Here is an 18520-nt window from a genome sequence, read left to right as displayed (position 1 = left end):
CTTTCAGGTATTTCCAATGTGTTCTGGCTTGTAACTTAATAAAGAACTTTAAAACTTAAGTTTAGAAACTTAAACCAAAACAATAAATGCAGTCGTCTTACTGAGTAGGTAAGCAGTGCTAATGGTAATTTTTAACCTTGGATGGGGAGCTGTTGGTATATGCCTAGAATGGATTAATGGGTTTCTATGTAAACTGTTCATTCTTTCTTTTGGTTAAAACAAGTTGAGCACTCTAAAATAGGAGTTGCATATGATTTAGTCTCTTTATCTGTAAAAAGCATTTCCTAATAGCTTCTTCTCTTTCCCCTCCCCTGAAATTTTAGAAGTGGAGAATTTGGGGGAAATACAGTTCCTTAGCTAGGATTGTTGTTGAGCATTAGATTGTTCTAGTTGTTCACAGTGAGCATGTTTGTATATCATCTAATATAGCATACTCCAGAGTACCCAAAGAAGATCTAATTTGCATTTATGATAGGACATGGTTTTATTAAAAGCATTTTTTTTCCTTTACAGCTCAGCCATCTAATCAGTCTCCAATGTCTTTAACATCTGATGCCTCATCACCAAGATCATATGTGTCTCCAAGGATAAGCACGCCACAGACTAACACTGTTCCACTGAAACCTTTGATGACTACGCCACCAGTATCATCCCAGCAGAAGGTAAGCTCCTTTTGGCTTATGCCATATTGTAGTAAGAAACCATTATGCATAATATTAAATATTGTTCCTATATATATCCATGTGCTTAACAGTTGTGTGTAGGATAATAAAATATGTATATTGTCTTTCCCAATAGAAGCAAACAACTGGAAGCAAGTACTTGACTGTATTTTGGCAGTGCAGCTCCAGCTAGTTTACTTTTCTTGAGGAAATCTAGTTTACTTTTCTTGAGGAAATTCTTAATGCTGGCTTCAGATGCTGTCTGGAGATTTTACCAAGGCATTGGTATTCTAGCATATTTAAATAGCAGCAAAAGCACACCTCAGTGGCAACAACTGATGCAATTATTTAGACTTAGCCAATAAAAGATGTTTAGAATGGGAGAGAACTTCTTGGGGAAATTAACTTGAAGGAGTCTCAGGTTTTGTTTAGAAATGTTCCAGGTGTTTACAGATCAATTACATAATGTCCTTTCCCTTCCTGCCCCCTCACCTCTGTTCATTCAGAATTCCTTCATTGGATCAGTGACTAGGAAATGTAAATTGAAGCTAACATACAAGCTCCTGAGGTTCTTCCTGAGAAGCATAACTGTAGACTTTGGGGTGAGACACCCCCACGTTCCTAAAATCTGTCTTCTCTATCACCACTCCTGCTTAGCTGAGGTGTCATTTTCTCAATTTTCTGCTCACAAGCGAACCTCTAATGTCTTGGATGCCTTTGAGGAATACTTTTCAGGAGAACACATTGCATTCCTCATTATATTCAAAATGCCTTATTTTCTTCAATCAGATTTTTTTCATGGGTACAGAGAAAACCAAGTGATTCTCCCAGTTTCTTTTGATTGACAGTGATACAGTGAATTGCAAAACTTCATTTGTGTCCAATACTGGTTGTTACCTTGGTTTCTGACCCTGGGTTGCATCCTCAATCTGTGTTCACATCCCATAGCTGGGTGGCAAGTAATGAAATTATCAAATACCAGGGTTGAGATATTTGATACTTCCAAATCCTGAGATATGAAAAAGAGTCTTCTTAAGTTATGTACTGTCAATAACTGGAAGTAGATCTTTTCTGGTCTCTACAACCCGGAGATTGATTGTTAGTCCCAGAAGTAACAAATTTTTGTTCCACAGCAGATACTTTGCCAGTTCAATAAAAAAAGAACTGTCTTGATAGTTTTTGTATTTGTGTAACTCAGTTCCATGAGATGGGAGCTTAGGTGGTGATAGCTCTGGTGTGAGCACGTCTGCTTTAGCAGCCCATCGGATGCATGAGTCAGGCTAGCTTGTCCAGTTGTCCAGTTTGAGGTGAATTATGCCTAATCAAGATGTGGTGCTGTGCCAGGACACACTTGGTTTTTAGGCACATGGGCTTAGAGCAGACAGAGCTGAAGTGGCCCTGTGCAAGAAGAGCCCAGTGCCAGATGCACAGGGATTTGAGCTGGCTGTGGGACTATAGTAGGGCCGTTGGCGCAGTGCTGTTGCGTAGGACTGCTTGAAGATGTCAGTGCTGCTTTCAGACTGAAGCTGCTGTGGCTGCTGTGGCAGCTCAGGGGGCACAGACTACAGGAGCCTGGGGGTCACCTTTTGCCTTTTAGCTGTGCCTGTATTGTATGATCAGAAACTGTTCTGAATTTCTGCAAAGTAGTTGTGTAAAGCACTTTACACAGACTTGTCAAGCTCAGTGAGAATGTTGCTTTTGGTTGGTTGGTTGGTTTGTTTGGTATTTTGAATTTATTTAGCCCTTTCTATTTTTCTGTTTCTGATATATGTATTTACAGTCTTTGACACACTTGGAAAATAATGAAGTAATTGAAAGATTTTGTGGTTCATTTATTTTACAAATCCCACTTTTTCTTTATAGTCCTTTTTATTTTTACGAGCCAAGGTTACTTTACCAGTTTGGATCTGCTGCATGACTCCTTTATTGCTGATGGACTTCCCTTTTGAAATTGTTCTGTTTGAATAGCCTTGATGGTTTAATGTTTGCTCACACACTGAGCAAAATGCAGGCATTAATAGCAAAGTTCTTCATGTCATACATTTCATAAAGGTGCTTGTGTAGTCTTTTATCATAAATCAGTTTATGATCTGGCACTGTTTCACCCTCCTGAACTATATAGTTCTGTTTATTTCAATAGCAGATTGATCTTAAAATTATCTTGCGTTTCCCTTTTACTACCATGGACTTCTCATGTGCTACATAGACTTCTTTAGTATATGCCTATTAGTCTAAAAACCAGAAAGAACACATTTTCATTTTGATGATAATTTTAAAAGGTGACTTTTCCTCTTAGACATTTAGGAGTTTGAATTTGCATTAAGACCCCCCCCCGAATATTTAAATGAATCAAGTTATGTCTTGAGTTTACTGTACCATCTGTGGTTTGCTTCATAGAAGTCTGTTTCTGAAGCAGAGGATTTCTGGAGGTTCAGGAGACCACTAGTTAGTAATCTACACTAATGTGAGGTCAGCAAATGCCAGAGAGGCTGGACAATTTGGTTTTTTGTCTTTATGGATCCCCATTTTTTCTTTGCTCTCTCCCTTTTCTCTCAATATTGTTAGCTTGATTTTGCAGAGTGGAGGATAAATTTTGAAGCTCAACCTCTCTTGTACGTAGTTAAAATTGAAGTATGATGTATGCAAAGCATTGGGCAAGATGCAGTATCTTGGACTTCATTTGCTGTAAATTAGACATTACTAGACTCCCAAACTTCTCATCCTGATGTAGTTCAGAAATTCACAGAAAAGACTGTATCTTTCTGCTGGTATCTTAATACCTTACATTGAATGTGAACTACAAAGGAAAAGCAAGAAGGTACTGATGACTATTTTTTTAGTCACCCATGGGTTTAGAACTTAGAGAAAAGGGAGCAGCAAACTGATAAATATGATTTAGATTTTCTTTTCTATTTTTGATAGAGATGTTTTTAATATGCTTGTGATGTAATTATGTTCTTGTAATGTATTTTCAAGTAGGGAACTCTTAAATTTGTACATGAAGATTTTATTTGGGTAATGAACGCCTCTTCCGAGGTTGAAAATGAGCTCAGTTCTCAGATGTAAGATACAATCAAAAACAATACTGAGTTGAAACTGTTTTGCCTCATAAGCTCGCAATATTTTGACAAGTCACATGGGTCTAAATTTGCTTCTGTTATGTCTATTAATAACCCCTTCTTAGTAAAAAAAAAACTTTATGTCACAGCTGTGGAACTGGATTTTTTATTTAAATAACACCTTGTGAAGATAATAGAAATTGTGTCAGCAAGAGGCCTTGTATGGAAAAAACCCTACAGGTGTTGAAGCTGTAATTTCCTTCGTTTTCTCTGTTTCTTACACTTGCTCTTTACTGTGGAGGAATTCTAATGAAGTTTTGAACTTTCCAGGTTGCTACTCCAGGTGTTAAACAAGGACCAGCTTCCCAGGCAGCACCTCAGCAGCCAGTAATAGCTGACAAGCAGGCAGGTCATGAACCTGCCTCTCCACGAAGTCTTCAGCGTTCAAGGTATATTGAAATGCTTCTCTCTTCTGTCATTAGTTTTTATCTGCATTCAGTGTGTGTTGTATATGTTGCAGTTAGTGGATTGAATAAGGTGTATGGTGTGGTGTGGTATTAAAAAAACAAACAGAAAACCAAAACCCAATACTCTTGCATTGTCAGCATACCTGAAGCTGCACATGGTGGTGCTTTCCAGATAATAAAATAGTGAGATCCTTTTATCTGCCCTTCTGGGACTAATAAGAAAAGGGACTTCTGTTTGGTGGTGGTGGGGTTGGTTTGTTTGTTTGTTTTTGTTTGTTTTTGTTGTTTGGGTTTTTGTTTGGTTTTGGTTTTTTTTTTTTTTTTTTTTTTTTTTTTTTTTTTTTTTGTTTTTTTTTTTTTTTTTTGGCTGGTTGGGTTTTTTTTTGTTGCTGTTGGTTTTTTTTTTGGTGGGACGTTGTGGGGGTTTTTTTGTTTGTTTTGGTTTGGGTTTTTTTTTTTTTCGTTTTTTGTTGGTTTTGGCTGTTTTTGTGGGCAGAAGAGATGTGTGTTTTGAGGTTTTTTGGGGGACTGGGTTATCTGTTGTATGCTTGGCAGTCCTGTCCCAGAAGCTGGCTTTACTGGAGACCCTGGAGTATTGACCAGTTTGAGGGTACAGACACAAGCAAGTCAGAAGTTTTGAGTTTTTAGTGTAGGCTATTTTACAGACACTTGATTCTAAGCTTTGTGGGATTACAAGCCTATAACTCATTTATCTCTTTTAGGAAAATAAAGGCAAAGTGTCCAGCTCCAGTCCCTAGTAATTATGAATGGTGCTATTTAAATCTTTCTGAATTACAGTACTAAAGATAAAGTTACACTTTGCAGCAAGCTGAGCTTTTTTATGAGGAGTGGTGAGGTTTTGGGGGACAGCTCTCAGTCACAGACCCTTTATATTCTTTGCTCATCACCCTCTCTGCACAGGAAATCATCTTAAGAAAGATGCTCTTGTTCTTGGAAACCTTTACCATGGCTTAGAGTCTGTGTGGGTTGATACTGGTGGGCATTTGGCCTGCTAGTCCATGCCTCACCCTTCCTTTGGGTTACATGGCTTTGTACTCCAGCATGGCCCTTACCTACTGTGAGTTTAGGGATCTGCTGTCCCTCTGCAAACCATTGCTCCATTTGGCATCAGCGTTTTGCTGGAGGAAGCTGAGTTTGCCCCAGCCCTGCTGAAGCCAGGGGCATTGTGCAGGTAGCACACTCCGTGGCTGAGGGCAGGAGGCAGTGTGCAGGGCAGGGTGAAAGATACTGAGACAGCGTTAGTATTGTTCAGTGTCCTGTGTCTCTGAAATGAATACATGTTTGTGACTCTGCTGTATTGTGCATCGTGAGTTCATGCGATTTCAGTTTGCTTTGGTAGTGTCTTGTTTGCAACAAGTGAAAGATTAAGGAATAGGTGACCTGGAAAAACCTGTGTGACTGGTGTTTTCTTCTGTTGAGTGCAGTGGAGTTGAATGAAAGTGGACCAGTTCAGATACTGATTTACTTACCTGCAAAAGACTTGCTGTGTCCAGGCAGTATGTCTGAATTGATATGGAACAGATGATTCCTTTGTAGGTGAAAGTAGTTGATTGGATTGAGAATTGCTCTTGGGAGCAGTTTTTGCTTTTATAGAAGTGAACAACAATTTAGCAAACTGAACTGTGGACAGATGGCCCAAAATCTTTTTGCTCTGTGAATTAAGGTTGCATTTTTCTCCAGCTTAAATACTGATTAATTGAGCAGAAGTTCATCACAGCTGCATTTCCTTGGCTCATTAAAAGTTTTAAATAAATGGAGGTAAAATTATTTTTGACTTGTTGGGTGGAAACACAGTGTGAGAAAACCTGAGTAGCTATTGTTAACTTTCAAGAAGGGAACATTTCGGCCATTCAAATTGGGAAATTAACACAGTACAGGCATACAGTGGGTCTGTCTGTTAGAAATTATTCCAAAGACACACATTATTCCAAAGTCAGTTATGGCTGCTTTAAATATGAAACTAAATTAGTGCTTCCATAACTAATAGCTTCATCAGGCTGGTAGTTTGTCTCTGTTTTCAGAAAAGACTGAGAAAAATTTTCCTTTACCTTGGAAAAGTGCTGTGAAGGGAGGTATTTAATTGCATTTTTTGTAGGTTGTAAAACTCTCATGTTTGTAGTAGTATATTTCAGAACCATCATGTTTTAATACCCTTGATACAGATATTTTTGCCTCTCTGGAGGCATTCTGTTACTTGTGGCATAGTCAGTCTTTAACTCAGCTAAGGCAAGTATTTCCCTTCAGTGAAGCATTTAAAAATACTGTGGTAGTTTAAAACAGTCATTGCTGCATTCATAGCTCCCCCTGCTGCTAACACAGCAGTGCCTGGGATATTTTGTGACAGTATGTTTTTGTCATAATTAAGCTACAGCTTCATTTTTGAGAAGCCCACAGATTTTATTATTTTCTTAAAACATTTCTGATGCGTTCGAATGATTTTTGCTGATGAAGTAGGAGTAGGAGAAGACAGGCTGATAAAGGAAGAGCAAGCAAATCATAGTGGGGAATTTAATTCTAGTAGAACTAAGGAGTAAATAAGGTTATGCCTGAATTCTACTTAATTAATAAAAATAGCCTGCCTCTGCACCATCCCTATGCTGATGCTGAATGAATACACTGAAACTTAGAATAATTTACTTTGGAATGGAATTCTAGCTGCAATCTACTTTGGTCCCAACTTAGAGTTGCGCTGACAAGTTTGAATTGCTAAGCGCATTAGGTGACTTTTTTTAATATCTCAGAATATTTTCTTCTGATGTTTGACTGCCCTTATGGTGGTTCTTTTTTTCTCATGTCTAATTAGAATTTCCCTTGTTGCAGCTTGTCTCTGCCTCTTGTGCTGTCACTATGCATCTCTGAAAAGAGTCTGTTCTCCTCAAAAGTAGTAAAAATCTGCAAAAAGATCCCTCAATCCCCTTCCCCTCAGTCTTGTGTTTTCCAGACTGAATAAACTTTAAGCTTCTTCTGATACAGCATGTGCTTCAGCCCCTTAGTCACTTGTCACATTCCTTTGCTATAGCAGTCTAATTCTTGTCTGGTTTTAGGCTTCCCACTACTCAGTGCTCCAGATACTGTGAATCTTATAAGCTCTGAAAAGAGGGGAGGAATTGCCTTTTTTATAGGAGAAGTGCTTCATCCCTCTTGTCGGCTTGGTGACTCTCTGGCTTTGTTCCAGCAGGTCCAGTCAGACATCCAATTTGTTGGCTGTAATTCTTAATGCTGTAGTTATATGCAAGTGTGAGTTCATTAGGGTAAGTGTCTGGGCATTGGACTAGATAGAGATATTTGCATTATATAAGGATGTTTTCAGTCTTCAAAGGGACCAACAGGTTAGGTGATGAATCAGAGGTCCTTTAAAATTTGGTTCTCCTTCATAATACTTTCTTCTTGCCTGCAAGTGATACAAAGTTTTAAGAAATTATGGCCTGGGTTGAAAAGCTTCTGCCAATGGGAGAAGCATTTAGACAATTAGTGCAACTATTTCTCAGAACATGTAGTGCCAAAGAACATTAAACTGTGAGGTACCCATCACTGTTATGCTATATTCCAGTAAAGTAGTCAGGTTTGGTGGCTACAAACACACTGCTTCTGTGATACTTCTGTTCTCCTGAGTGCATTCAGTAAAGATGTGCAATGTCACAAAACCATATAGATTGTGTTTTGACATGAATAGTAAACTCCTCAAATCCCATATGGCTGTATTTTCAGATCTGGACATTAGACATTGTTCTTAATGATTATTCTGCCAAACCTCTTTTGAATAAATGTGTTTGCCTCCCATCTGATACATCATTACTGAAAATCCTAGGTTTGCAGCTGTTGGAAGGAAGACCGTAAATATATGTATATTTTCTATCTAGCACCATTTAGGCACAGCTGACATCTCTTGAACAGCTCTCAGAGTTAAAAACCAGACAAACACAAAGCCCTACCAAACAACAGAATCCTCCTGTTACATTGTAGCACTCAAGTCCAATTAAATTTAGAGGTTTGTAGAAAGGTGGCGCAGGTTTGGTCTACCAGAAGTATTTACTTGTGGTTTGAACACTTTATGTATTTTGTGCCTGGAAGCAATGAATTTTCAGTATTCATTTCTCTGTAGGTTCACATATGTTTTTAAATGCTCACTTGCTTTTTTTAATGCTTTCTTCTAGTAGTCAAAGAAGTCCATCACCAGGTCCAAATCATACCTCTAGCAGTAGTGCATCAAACTCAACACCTGCACCACAGAATACATCTGTACGACCCACATGTTCATTAACACCTACGCTAGCAGCACACTTCAATGAGAACCTTATAAAGCATGTTCAGGGCTGGCCTGCAGATCACGCAGAAAAGCAGGTGAGTGCTCCTTTGCCTTGTTACCTGGGAGAGTGCATAATATGTAGCTTAAAATTTGGGTTGCTTTTTCTAGGAATTAAAAGTATTAAAATCCTTATTCTTGTCCTCAACCAGAAGAGAGGAAAGACAGATTAGGCCAGACCAGCCCGTTTTACATGTGTTTGCCTTTCAGTGATTGGGTATTTTCAGTCTCACTTGAAGTGTCAGTGCTTTTGAAATTGCCTCAGATGAATAACTGTCCTCATAACTGTTTTCTTACTGCTAAAGTTCTGTTGAAATTTACAGAGAACATAGAGTTCAACATATTTTTTCATAATGATATTTTGGTTATGTGGAAAATGTTATAAATTAGGTACAGAGTTAAACTATTTGAGAATACCCCACCATTTTAGTTACTGACATGTTAGTTCTACACAGTGTAAAAGAAACTGCCCTGTTTGTGAATTGTTGTAGAGTACTCAGACTGAATTTGGGCTATTTTTACATAATGGGAAATCCAGTCAAACTGCCATCCATATATTATAGCTAATTACATGAAGCCTGTTCTGTTGTAGTAATACAAGGAAACTGGATGCATGTCAGCTGCTTGGAATGTATTACTCAAAGGAACCATATTGGTTATCGAATCTAGTTATGTCCATAGGCAGCCATATCTGATGCAGTCTCTTTGGGGTAATAGTCTTACCTAGCCCAGTTTACTTTGGTATTTTAGAGAGGTGATGCATGCTGGCACAATTCTACACTGGAGACTTTTGGGTATTAACTTGTGAGATGACTCTCTCAAGCACAGCCTAAACTGAGACCCTGTTAGGATTCCTGCTTCTTTTCACTGATTTGTTAAAGTTGGTTTTAAGAAATTACCAACCTGTACTGAGTCAAACACTGAGGCATTGCTGTGGAGTGTCTTGAAGGAAATGGTGTAGCGCAGGCACTCACCTATGGCCTTGGTCTGTAGTTTTGAAAGTATTATTTTTATGGTGTACTGAATTCACAAGTATCTTAATATAGAAAGCAGATGTATGCAGTGCCTAGGTTTTGGAGTCTTTTTCCCTTGTTAATAAAGAGATCAAAAAACTCAGCTAATGCTAGGCAGTCATGTACTCAGTTGGGTACTTCTGCATTTGTGCTATGTGCTGTATTGTCCTGTCTGCTATTTCAGGTGATTTCATGTGGTGGTGTTGTTTATAGGCCAGTTTTGAATAGTAGCACTTGAGGCATTTAAGTGAGATATTTGATATAAAAGTGAACGAAGTATAGGTGCTGTACATAGTGAAGAAGATAAGATAGATCTAAGTGGAGAGACTAAAATCCAGTGCCCTGGTTTCTTCAGATAGCTGCCAGATATGTAGTGTAATTTGAATTTAAGGCAGAAGAACACATGCCAGAGTAAACTGAAAAATAAATAAGTAAATAAATTAGAAGAGTCAGGACAGGTATGTGCTAAAGCAGTTGGACTTGAAGAAATGTGCTGTGCAGTAGTTAATAGCTAAAACATTCTTGAATTACAGCAGTTACCTCACAGAACTCATAAAAAGCACTTAACATGGGAAACTGAAAAACAATTCAGTAACTGGAGTTGTGCAGAGAAGACATGGGCAGTTATATCCTACTGGACACCGGGGTACTCCTGGATGTTAATGAACTCCAGAAATGAAAACTTTTAATGTAGGGAATTAGAATACAAAATGCTGCTTTGAAGTGGAGAAATGCCAAAAGTTGATGAAGACCTGTGCTAAATAACATTATTTTTGGGAAGGAAAATTAAGTGTACAAGTACCTAAGCAGATGTGGATGAATCCCAATAGGCAGCTAAGCACCACACAGCCACTTGCTCACTCTGCCCCAGTTGGATAGGGGAAGCAATTAGGCAAAAGTGAGAAAACTCGGTAGCTAAGGTAAAAGCAGGTCAAAGAGTAAAAGAGGGTGGGGGAAAGTGATGCAGAAGCAGTCACTACCAGCCAGCCAGTGCACTGCCAGTCCCTGAGCCATGGCAACCCTGGAACACTGTCCCCCAGTTTTATTGCTGAGCCTGGCACATGTATGGTGTGGAATATCCCTGAGGTCAGTTTGCATCAGCTGTCCCAGTTTTGTTCCCTCCCTGCCTGTTGTCCCCCCACAGTGTGTTTGCTGGGTGGAGAGCAGATCAGAGAGAGGAAGAGAGAAACCCTTGATGCTGTGTAGGATCTGCTTAGAAACAGCGAAAACTTTACTATGTTGTCAGCACTGGCTTGGTCACAGCTTCAGAACATGGCACCACGTGGCGCCATTCTCTTCTCTGTGAAGAGAATTCCATCCCAGCCAGAGCCAGTGTAGCAGAGGATAACATTGCTAAACAGCAGTGCTGCAGGGGAAGGCTGTATTTTGAAACAATTTCTCCATGTGCCACTTGAAAGAAGTCCTGTTCCCTATTGCAGTGTAATACACAGGGCTTCAGATAATTATACTGGTCTCCTTGGTGCTGTTGAGGAGTTCTCTGGAGTCATATCCAGTACAGTGATGACACTTGAAGAAATGCACAAATTGGGAATTGGATAGGTGGTGCTTTTTAAATTTACACTTTTGCTTATCTCCAGCTAAGTGGGAATATTAAAGTAATGGAGTTGGTCTGTTAGAGAACTCCTGAAGAGGGTTGCAGAGTTTTTTTCTGTCAGGTAGAAGGTAGCTGGAAAGATGATGGCATTTAGTTTTTATTGTCGCTAAGGCTTAATTAGATAGGAAATTTAAGTCTGCCATAGGAATAATGGTTGCAGACTTTGAACTGCTTGAAAAAATTATTTTAGAAACTCCAAGCCCTGTCACATACTGTCTTTCAAGATGGTTGAGTAAACATTTAGGATCAAGAAGGTCTAAACTAGCCCTGTCTTAGCATAGGCGTAGGTTAGACAGTTTCTGGGTAGCGGTGTTGTTTATTTGTGATTCAAAATGGGCTTTTGTAAACAACGTAATGTTCTTCTGATTTAATACTGCCTTTTGAAATTAGAGTGCTTTGCTGTTTCAAGAGACACCGATCCAGCAATTCTCTGGCTGCTGCCAGTTGTTTCCAATGCATGATTCAAAATTCTAACCTTTGTTTAACCCCTGCAGGCATCAAGATTACGTGAGGAAGCCCATAACATGGGAAGTGTGCATATGTCAGAAATTTGTACTGAATTAAAGAATTTAAGGTCTTTAGTTCGAGTATGTGAAATTCAAGCAACTTTGCGTGAGCAAAGGTAAGTGTGTGCTCTGGGCATGTCTCAGTTTTTAGGGTGTTATTAGAACTTCCATTCTTGCATTATTTTGCATGAGTTCTATTTACTGATGACTGTAAGTACACCAGTACTTGCTGTGTTTGCAAGCTGTCTTCCCTGTGTACATTCTGCCTGTTACTGTCCACTAAACAGAACCAGATATGCAGTTTCTGTATCTGCTTTTACTTGGATAGAAAAGAAATCTCTTTGCAGAAACCTTAGTGCATTATGAAGAACTGATGAACTCACAGTATTTCAGCATGCTTCTAGAGTATCAGCCCATACATAATGCATAGATTGCATAGGTACACGTCTGTCTGCGCAGTTATCCTGATCTGAAACACTACAGTTTATATGAGAAATGCAATAGATCTAAAGCCAGAGCAAGTTTGAGCAGGTGTAATTTACATCACAAGTGAAGGAGAAATAAATGTTTGCTTATAGCAAAGTAGATGTGCTATAAGTCAATGATAGCAGGTGTCTTGTGTATCACTTCAGTGATACACAGCCAGGCTTCTGAATACTTTCATGCAAGATTGGAAACTGTAATCATAAATACATGCTCAAAATATTCACCAGTAGTCATGATTTTGTATCTGTTTTCATACTCAGTTTCCTCTTTCAATGATATCCCAACTGTTAAGTCACACTACAGTTTGAATACAGTGCTTATGACTTTGTTTGAAGCCACCTTAATTGTGTTGCATGCTGCTAAAATAGCTGCATTTATTCTAGAAGCTCTTGCATTTTGGCAGATACTGAAACAATCCATTAGAATCAGGCTATAATCTATTTGTAAACCTTTCCTGATAATTGAAAACACCAATTTTTTCTGAAGCTTTATTTCATAACTTCACTACATATGAATTATGACTTCTGTAGTATATTTAATGAATGGCTTGGTTTCTTACAGTTTTAATTTCCTAAGGTGTCATTTGTCTCTGCACTTTTGATCTGAAATAACATGTCAAATGTCATTGTTCAGCTCATTAAATAGCTTGTACAATTTGTATCCTTAAACTGTCAATGGATAATTATTATTATTATGACTTTGAGCCTATAGTAACATGTATCTTTTATTTTTGCTGCAATCCCAAAGATGTGGAATACAAGGCATAAGTAACCAAATTGATGGGGAAGGCTTTGGCAAAAGATGGGATTATCAAACTCAATACATTTAAATGATGATACTATTTGTGTACTTCTGCACAGAAGGATGCTACTAAAATATCTTCCAAGAAGGAACTTCATCTCTAGATAAAGCAAATACATTGTTTGAATCATAACTGACAGCATGTAAAAAGGCACTTTTCATTGTCTGATATATATTTTATATGCCCATGCCTTGAAGCTAAACGTTATCTTTTCAGTGTCTCTATATATTAGTATATAATTTTCCACCTACTTTTCAGTATAAAATTCATTTTTAATGAAGTGGGCACATATTTGTAAAGTGTTCCACAAAAGTGCTGAATTGTTCCTTTTTCTGCATTTATTAAAGTTGCTTCAGCCTTCATAGAATATTTATATAAAACCTGAATTCTCCCTGAGTATTTTCTTACTTCACTGACATGTTTGCATTACACTTCAGCATCATGAAAAGGGGTTCAAAATATTCATTAAAAATTCCTGTGAACCAGATGTTTGTTAGTCATGGTAATTGCTTATGTCAGTTCAGAAGAAGAGAAAAAAAGGTATAAGAAGTTGTGAGCAATATAATTTATTTTTAAGCAAAGTGTAGTTATAACTTTTTATGTGAGATGCCCTTTATTAATGCTTCAAATGTTTTTGAGATTGGAGCTTACCATAAGTAGAGACTACCATTAGCCACAGAGCCAAATACTTTTAAAAAAGCAAGTGAGAAGAAGATTTCCTTTTTTTAAAAAAAAGGAGCAGTTTAGGTTGTTTTACAGTCTGGAAAACTGCATGACAGAGGTATATGCTGTTCTCCAGATTATTCAGTTACTTGGCTTACTTGCCTGCTTTTTCTGAGAGCTACATTCAAGTGAAGAGCAGACCTAAACACAACTGTGTATCAGTCATAATAAAAATGCAGCAACTTAGTTTTTTGAACTAAAGTGTCAAATGCACCAAGCCTTAGTGTATCTGCATATGGCTGTAGGTTACTGGACAGATTGGGAATTGATATCTGAATTTTTTAATGGGGCTAAGGAAGTTGGTTACTTTTACTGAAATTGTAGAAGTACTTGTGTAGATGCTTATTTAATACATCTGTATAGTGGAAATGTTTATACTAATTAATTTCTTTTCTCTTGCAGGATACTATTTTTGAGGCAACAAATTAAAGAACTTGAAAAGCTAAAGAATCAGAATTCCTTCATGGTGTGAAAAATTGTAAACAATTGCACATGGTTTTGAGTACAGGAACTATTAAACTGATGCCCAGTCTTAACACTTTTGAGCTGCATTTGAGTAGACTTTGGACCGTTGAGCTGGGCAGAAAAAAAAAGTTGACATGGGGAAGGGGACAGGAGGGAGTCAAATTCAGGGGAAAGATACAAGAATGATTTGTAAAACCCTTGAAATGTAGATTTCTTGTAGATGTATTCTTCACGTTGTAAATATATTTTGTAGAGTGAAGCCATGGGAAGCCATGTGTATCAGAGCTTAGACATCCAAAACTAATCAATGCTGAGGTGGCTAAATACCTAGCCTCTTACATGTAAACCTGTCTGCAAAATTAGCTTTCTTTTTTTTTTTTTTTTTTTTTTTTTTTTTTTTTTTTTTTTTTTTTTAGTTAATTTATCATTCAGAAATTTTTCATTTCCTAAAATTCAATGCAAGCGCCAGGCGATTTGTGTCTAAGGCTGCAACAGTTTGGGCAATGTACAAAATACCACGAAACAACTGTTTCCACACTTGCACCGAGTCGAGAGCAGTGCTTCTCCATTTCTGTTTTACAGAGAAATGTTTTTCATCTTCTGTGTTCCATTTCCCCGTGAAATCCTAAATCTGATTTTATCAGCTTTTTAATGCTTCTAATTTTCTCTTTTCTTAAGGCACTGTTGCTATGGCACTTTTTCTATAATCTTTTCATTCCTGTGTACAGTAGCTTAAAATTGCAGTGATTGAGCATAACCCACTTGTTTGTATAAATTATTGAAACGTATTTCCATTTGCACCCTGTAAGAATGGACTTAGAGTACTGCTGGGCATGTGTGCTGAAAGTACATTACTTGCTCAAATATAAGGAAATAGCCCAATGAACATGTTAACATGGTTGTGGGAGGGGAAAGAGGAAAAAAAAAGCTAGTCAGATGTGAATTGTATCTGTTGTAATAAACATGTTAAAGCAAAGAAACACTGGTTTTCATTTCCTTTGGACAACATATTAAAATTTGGTCTTTTTGGGGATTCTTTGTTAGAACTGTTCTTGTTGAACATTTTTGTACTTAAATAATTCCTCAAGGGAGGTTTTGTTTAAAACTTGTAAACAGAAAAATATGTATAAAATATTTAAGGAAATATAAAATTCAACAAGGATGATTTAAGACACCTCCCCAACAGTTGTCATATGTTAACTCCTGGTTTACCTGTCTTGATATTATGACATTTCATTTCGAAGGATGTTTGTGTTGTAGCTAACTGTTTAAGTCTGGTGCTGACTGCTGTTCTTAACCATCACAAAACGCTGAATTTGTGTAATTGGAGCAACTCACCGTTTGAAAATGGTGGAAAAGCTCAGCTTTGTATATTGTTTCCTAAAGTATATTAAAAATAAAAAAGAAACTATTGCTACTACAAAATAAACATGACTTTTTCTTTGCTTAAAAACGACAGAAATGGTGATGGCCGTAGTAGTTTAATATTTGTAGAGGGTATATGTCACAGCAGTCTGTTAAGTAGGAAAGATAGTAGGAGATGGATTAAAAAAAGAAAGAATTTAATGATACAGATGTTGACATGTGAATGTGTGATATTTTGTGTTTTGTTCCTAAAAAATAATTTCAGCACCAGAAATGGTACTTGATTTTTGTGTTGAGTGAGCTTGGACTGATTTTTAAAATCAGATTTTCATCAGTAGAAGCTGAATGCTCTGATTTAACAAAACATTGCAAATGGAGCAAGTTGAAATACCTAACTAACAACAACAATGGGAAGTGGGGACAGATGAACTTGTAATTTTTCCTCACTTTTTAACCCAGTATGTTCTGTTGTGTTCAAACATGTAAATGTTTGATTTTTCTCAGAAGATGGGAGTAATCTGGAATGAATTGGAACATACATTGTTTCTGCGTTTGTAGAGACCCAAGGCTGAGTGACAAAATTCTTCCTGAGGCTTTCATATTTGCCTTGCATCCTATTTTTGGAAGTTGCTCAAGTGTAGGGCGAGAGCATGTGAATTGCATAGGGGTGTGCAAGGGATCTCTCACTGGTGGCTGTCCTTAATTTAGGTATTTTACTGTTTTGTTACTTCCTGAGACAAAGGTGGTTTCTATCTTAATAGATATCCTGTATCAATAAGCCTCAGAAGTTAATTTTAGAAAATTACTTTGGATAAATTTTTTTAAATCTCTGTTTTGAATTAACTTTCTTATGTTTAACTACTGCCTGTTGATCTTGCAGTTTTGCAGAAGAGTGTCCTTTCCAGCCTAAAAAATGCTAGTCTGTTTATCACTTGAAAACTTTCATAAAGTACAAATGGTCACAGATAATTTGGGAGTCACAAGGAGTAATGTGCCACTTTAACCCCCTCAAACCACCTGCATAAATACCCATCACACAGAGGCATACTCTTTCTTCAGGTGATGTCCTCCCTAACTCTGCAGTAAAGGTGGCTGCTTTGTCACCATCTGATGGCATGTCCACACCTGGTTGGCTTCTGCATTTGCTCCCCATGCAATAGCTTTCCTCCCCATCCTCCACACTCTTCCAACACCTGGAGCTGTTGTTAGCTGAGGAGGGACAGCCTGCTAGACTTTGGCTAGTATTAGACAAGTTAGGGAAGAGGGTTGCAGGCACTGCTTTGAAGTCAGCACTAATCGAAGAGGTTAGGTTAAGGTCTTCAAAATGGCTTCGGTAAGATGCAAATACAATCCTGGCCTTACTGTGTGATCTGGAGACCCTCTGGCTTCTGTAGTGTGCCAAAGCCAACATTCTGTAAACTCCTTGGGGAAAAAACATGGATTTTTCTCCTCCTTAACAAATCTTGTATCTGAAGCTGGACAAAAATGAGCAGGTGTGCTGAAACCTATTACTAGATTACCAGCTTTTCATTAATTATCCATTCTGAAGCTGATGCTGTCCCTCACATTGGTTAATTAAAGGGGCTTTATTGAATTGCTCTGCACCTTAAGTCCAATCAAGTGAAATTCCCCTGGATCAAACCTTGTATTATTCCTAGGCAGGTGTTCAGGTGGTGTTGATTGGAGCTGTGGGATGTGTTTTCTGTATTAATTACTTCATAGAGGTGGTCAAGGAAAAGTGATGAGAAACTGGGGAAAGAACTGTTGTTGCATATGTTGCTCTTGATTTTCTTGTTATTCATTTGCTAAGCACCTATTTAGTAGAATAGAAAAACAGCCTTCAGAATGACTGAGGAGGTTGTCTGAGCTGGTACAGTCATACTGCAAGCAGTGCCATTGGGCTAGTGCTTTATCAGGTGTTGTGGCATGCTCAAGGACTACAGCAGGAGCAGCTTAATATGATTATAAAATGACGTGACTGATCCAAGGAATTCCTATTTTTACTTTACTGTTAAGGCACTCTAATTCTTCTGCAGGTGAATGCATTTTTCTCACTGTCACTGATCTGAAGGTGCTGTGGTCAACTGCTCAATTTGCATCAAATTTCCCTGTCCACTGATCTTCTGTACCAATGCAGTTTTCTTTTCAGACTTATTTCATTAATTGCATCTCTTTTGGCAGGAACATCTTATCTTTTGGGTGCATACTGGTGTTGTCTTTACTGTTGCAATTAAAAATATGTTCAGAATGAGTGTATAATTGAGGCCAGAAAGAATTTGTAGAATATCCATTCTTTTCTGGAGCAGCCTCAATGCAGGACTATCCCCTGAGATAAATGAGAAAATACTGGGTAGTTGTGCCATGCTTCCTAAGTCAGTGGGTCAAAGAAGGCTGTGTCTTACTGTCACCCTTTTATTCCAGTGTCACCTTGCCTGTGGTGACAACCTGAGGACTTAGCAGAGTCCTTTGTTGCTGTGAGTTTGGCTGCCATGGCCAGTGCTGTATATTCTGCTGCAAGGAAGGAAGGAAGGAAGGAGTGATGTACCCTGAGCATCACTGCCATGGTGCCTCAGGGACTCGTGAGTCCACTGTGTGTAAGGGGCAAGCACTTAAACTCTGTATCAACACACAGGTGTTCTGTAGATAGTTAAATTAATTCTTGAAATTAGCTGGATGTCTCTGTGAATATGTCATCCTTACTGCTGATCCTGGAATAATTTGTCCTCACCAAATCAATCTCATTTACAGATATGAGATGATAATGAAGCAAATCTGGATGTTTTAAAAATAATGCCTTGACTTTTGAAAGTTTGCAGCAGAAGAATGTTCTGAGCTAAAGTGCCATCACATTGATGTCAGCACTACTCTTCTGCCCATCATTGATTAATGATACCTGGAGACTTCTTCTGTTTTGGTTTTCTTATTTGTTTTATATTATTTCTTAAGAATTGGAGCTTTTGATGTGGGAGGAATCTGTTTTGTTGCCTAGCAAAAGGAAAAAATCCCTTTTTTTGACAGTTGTTTTCCTGTAGT

At 38.0% G+C, this 18520-nt stretch overlaps 1 protein-coding gene across 2 annotated transcripts in view; it reads left to right on the top strand.

Annotated features, from left to right (window-relative positions):
* Positions 1 to 15292, top strand: part of WAC (WW domain containing adaptor with coiled-coil) — a 56389-nt gene extending 41097 nt beyond the window's left edge. Inside the window, exons 10-14 of one of the 2 annotated variants that reach the window (XM_030971135.1) lie at positions 514 to 662; positions 4052 to 4170; positions 8367 to 8550; positions 11635 to 11762; positions 14060 to 15292. In XM_030971135.1, the coding sequence (XP_030826995.1) occupies positions 514 to 662; positions 4052 to 4170; positions 8367 to 8550; positions 11635 to 11762; positions 14060 to 14129 (650 nt within the window). In that variant the 3' untranslated portion in view covers positions 14130 to 15292. Of the gene's footprint in view, positions 1 to 513; positions 663 to 4051; positions 4171 to 8363; positions 8551 to 11634; positions 11763 to 14059 lie in introns of both variants that reach the window. The other variant, XM_030971134.1, reaches the window with a different exon arrangement.
* The last annotated feature ends 3228 nt before the right edge of the window (positions 15293 to 18520 follow it).

This window comes from Camarhynchus parvulus, chromosome 2, assembly GCF_901933205.1.
Source record: "Camarhynchus parvulus chromosome 2, STF_HiC, whole genome shotgun sequence".
Lineage (NCBI taxonomy): Eukaryota > Metazoa > Chordata > Aves > Passeriformes > Thraupidae > Camarhynchus > Camarhynchus parvulus.
The sequence above is the reverse complement of the archived record's forward strand: the minus strand, read 5'-3'. Positions and strand labels throughout refer to the sequence as shown.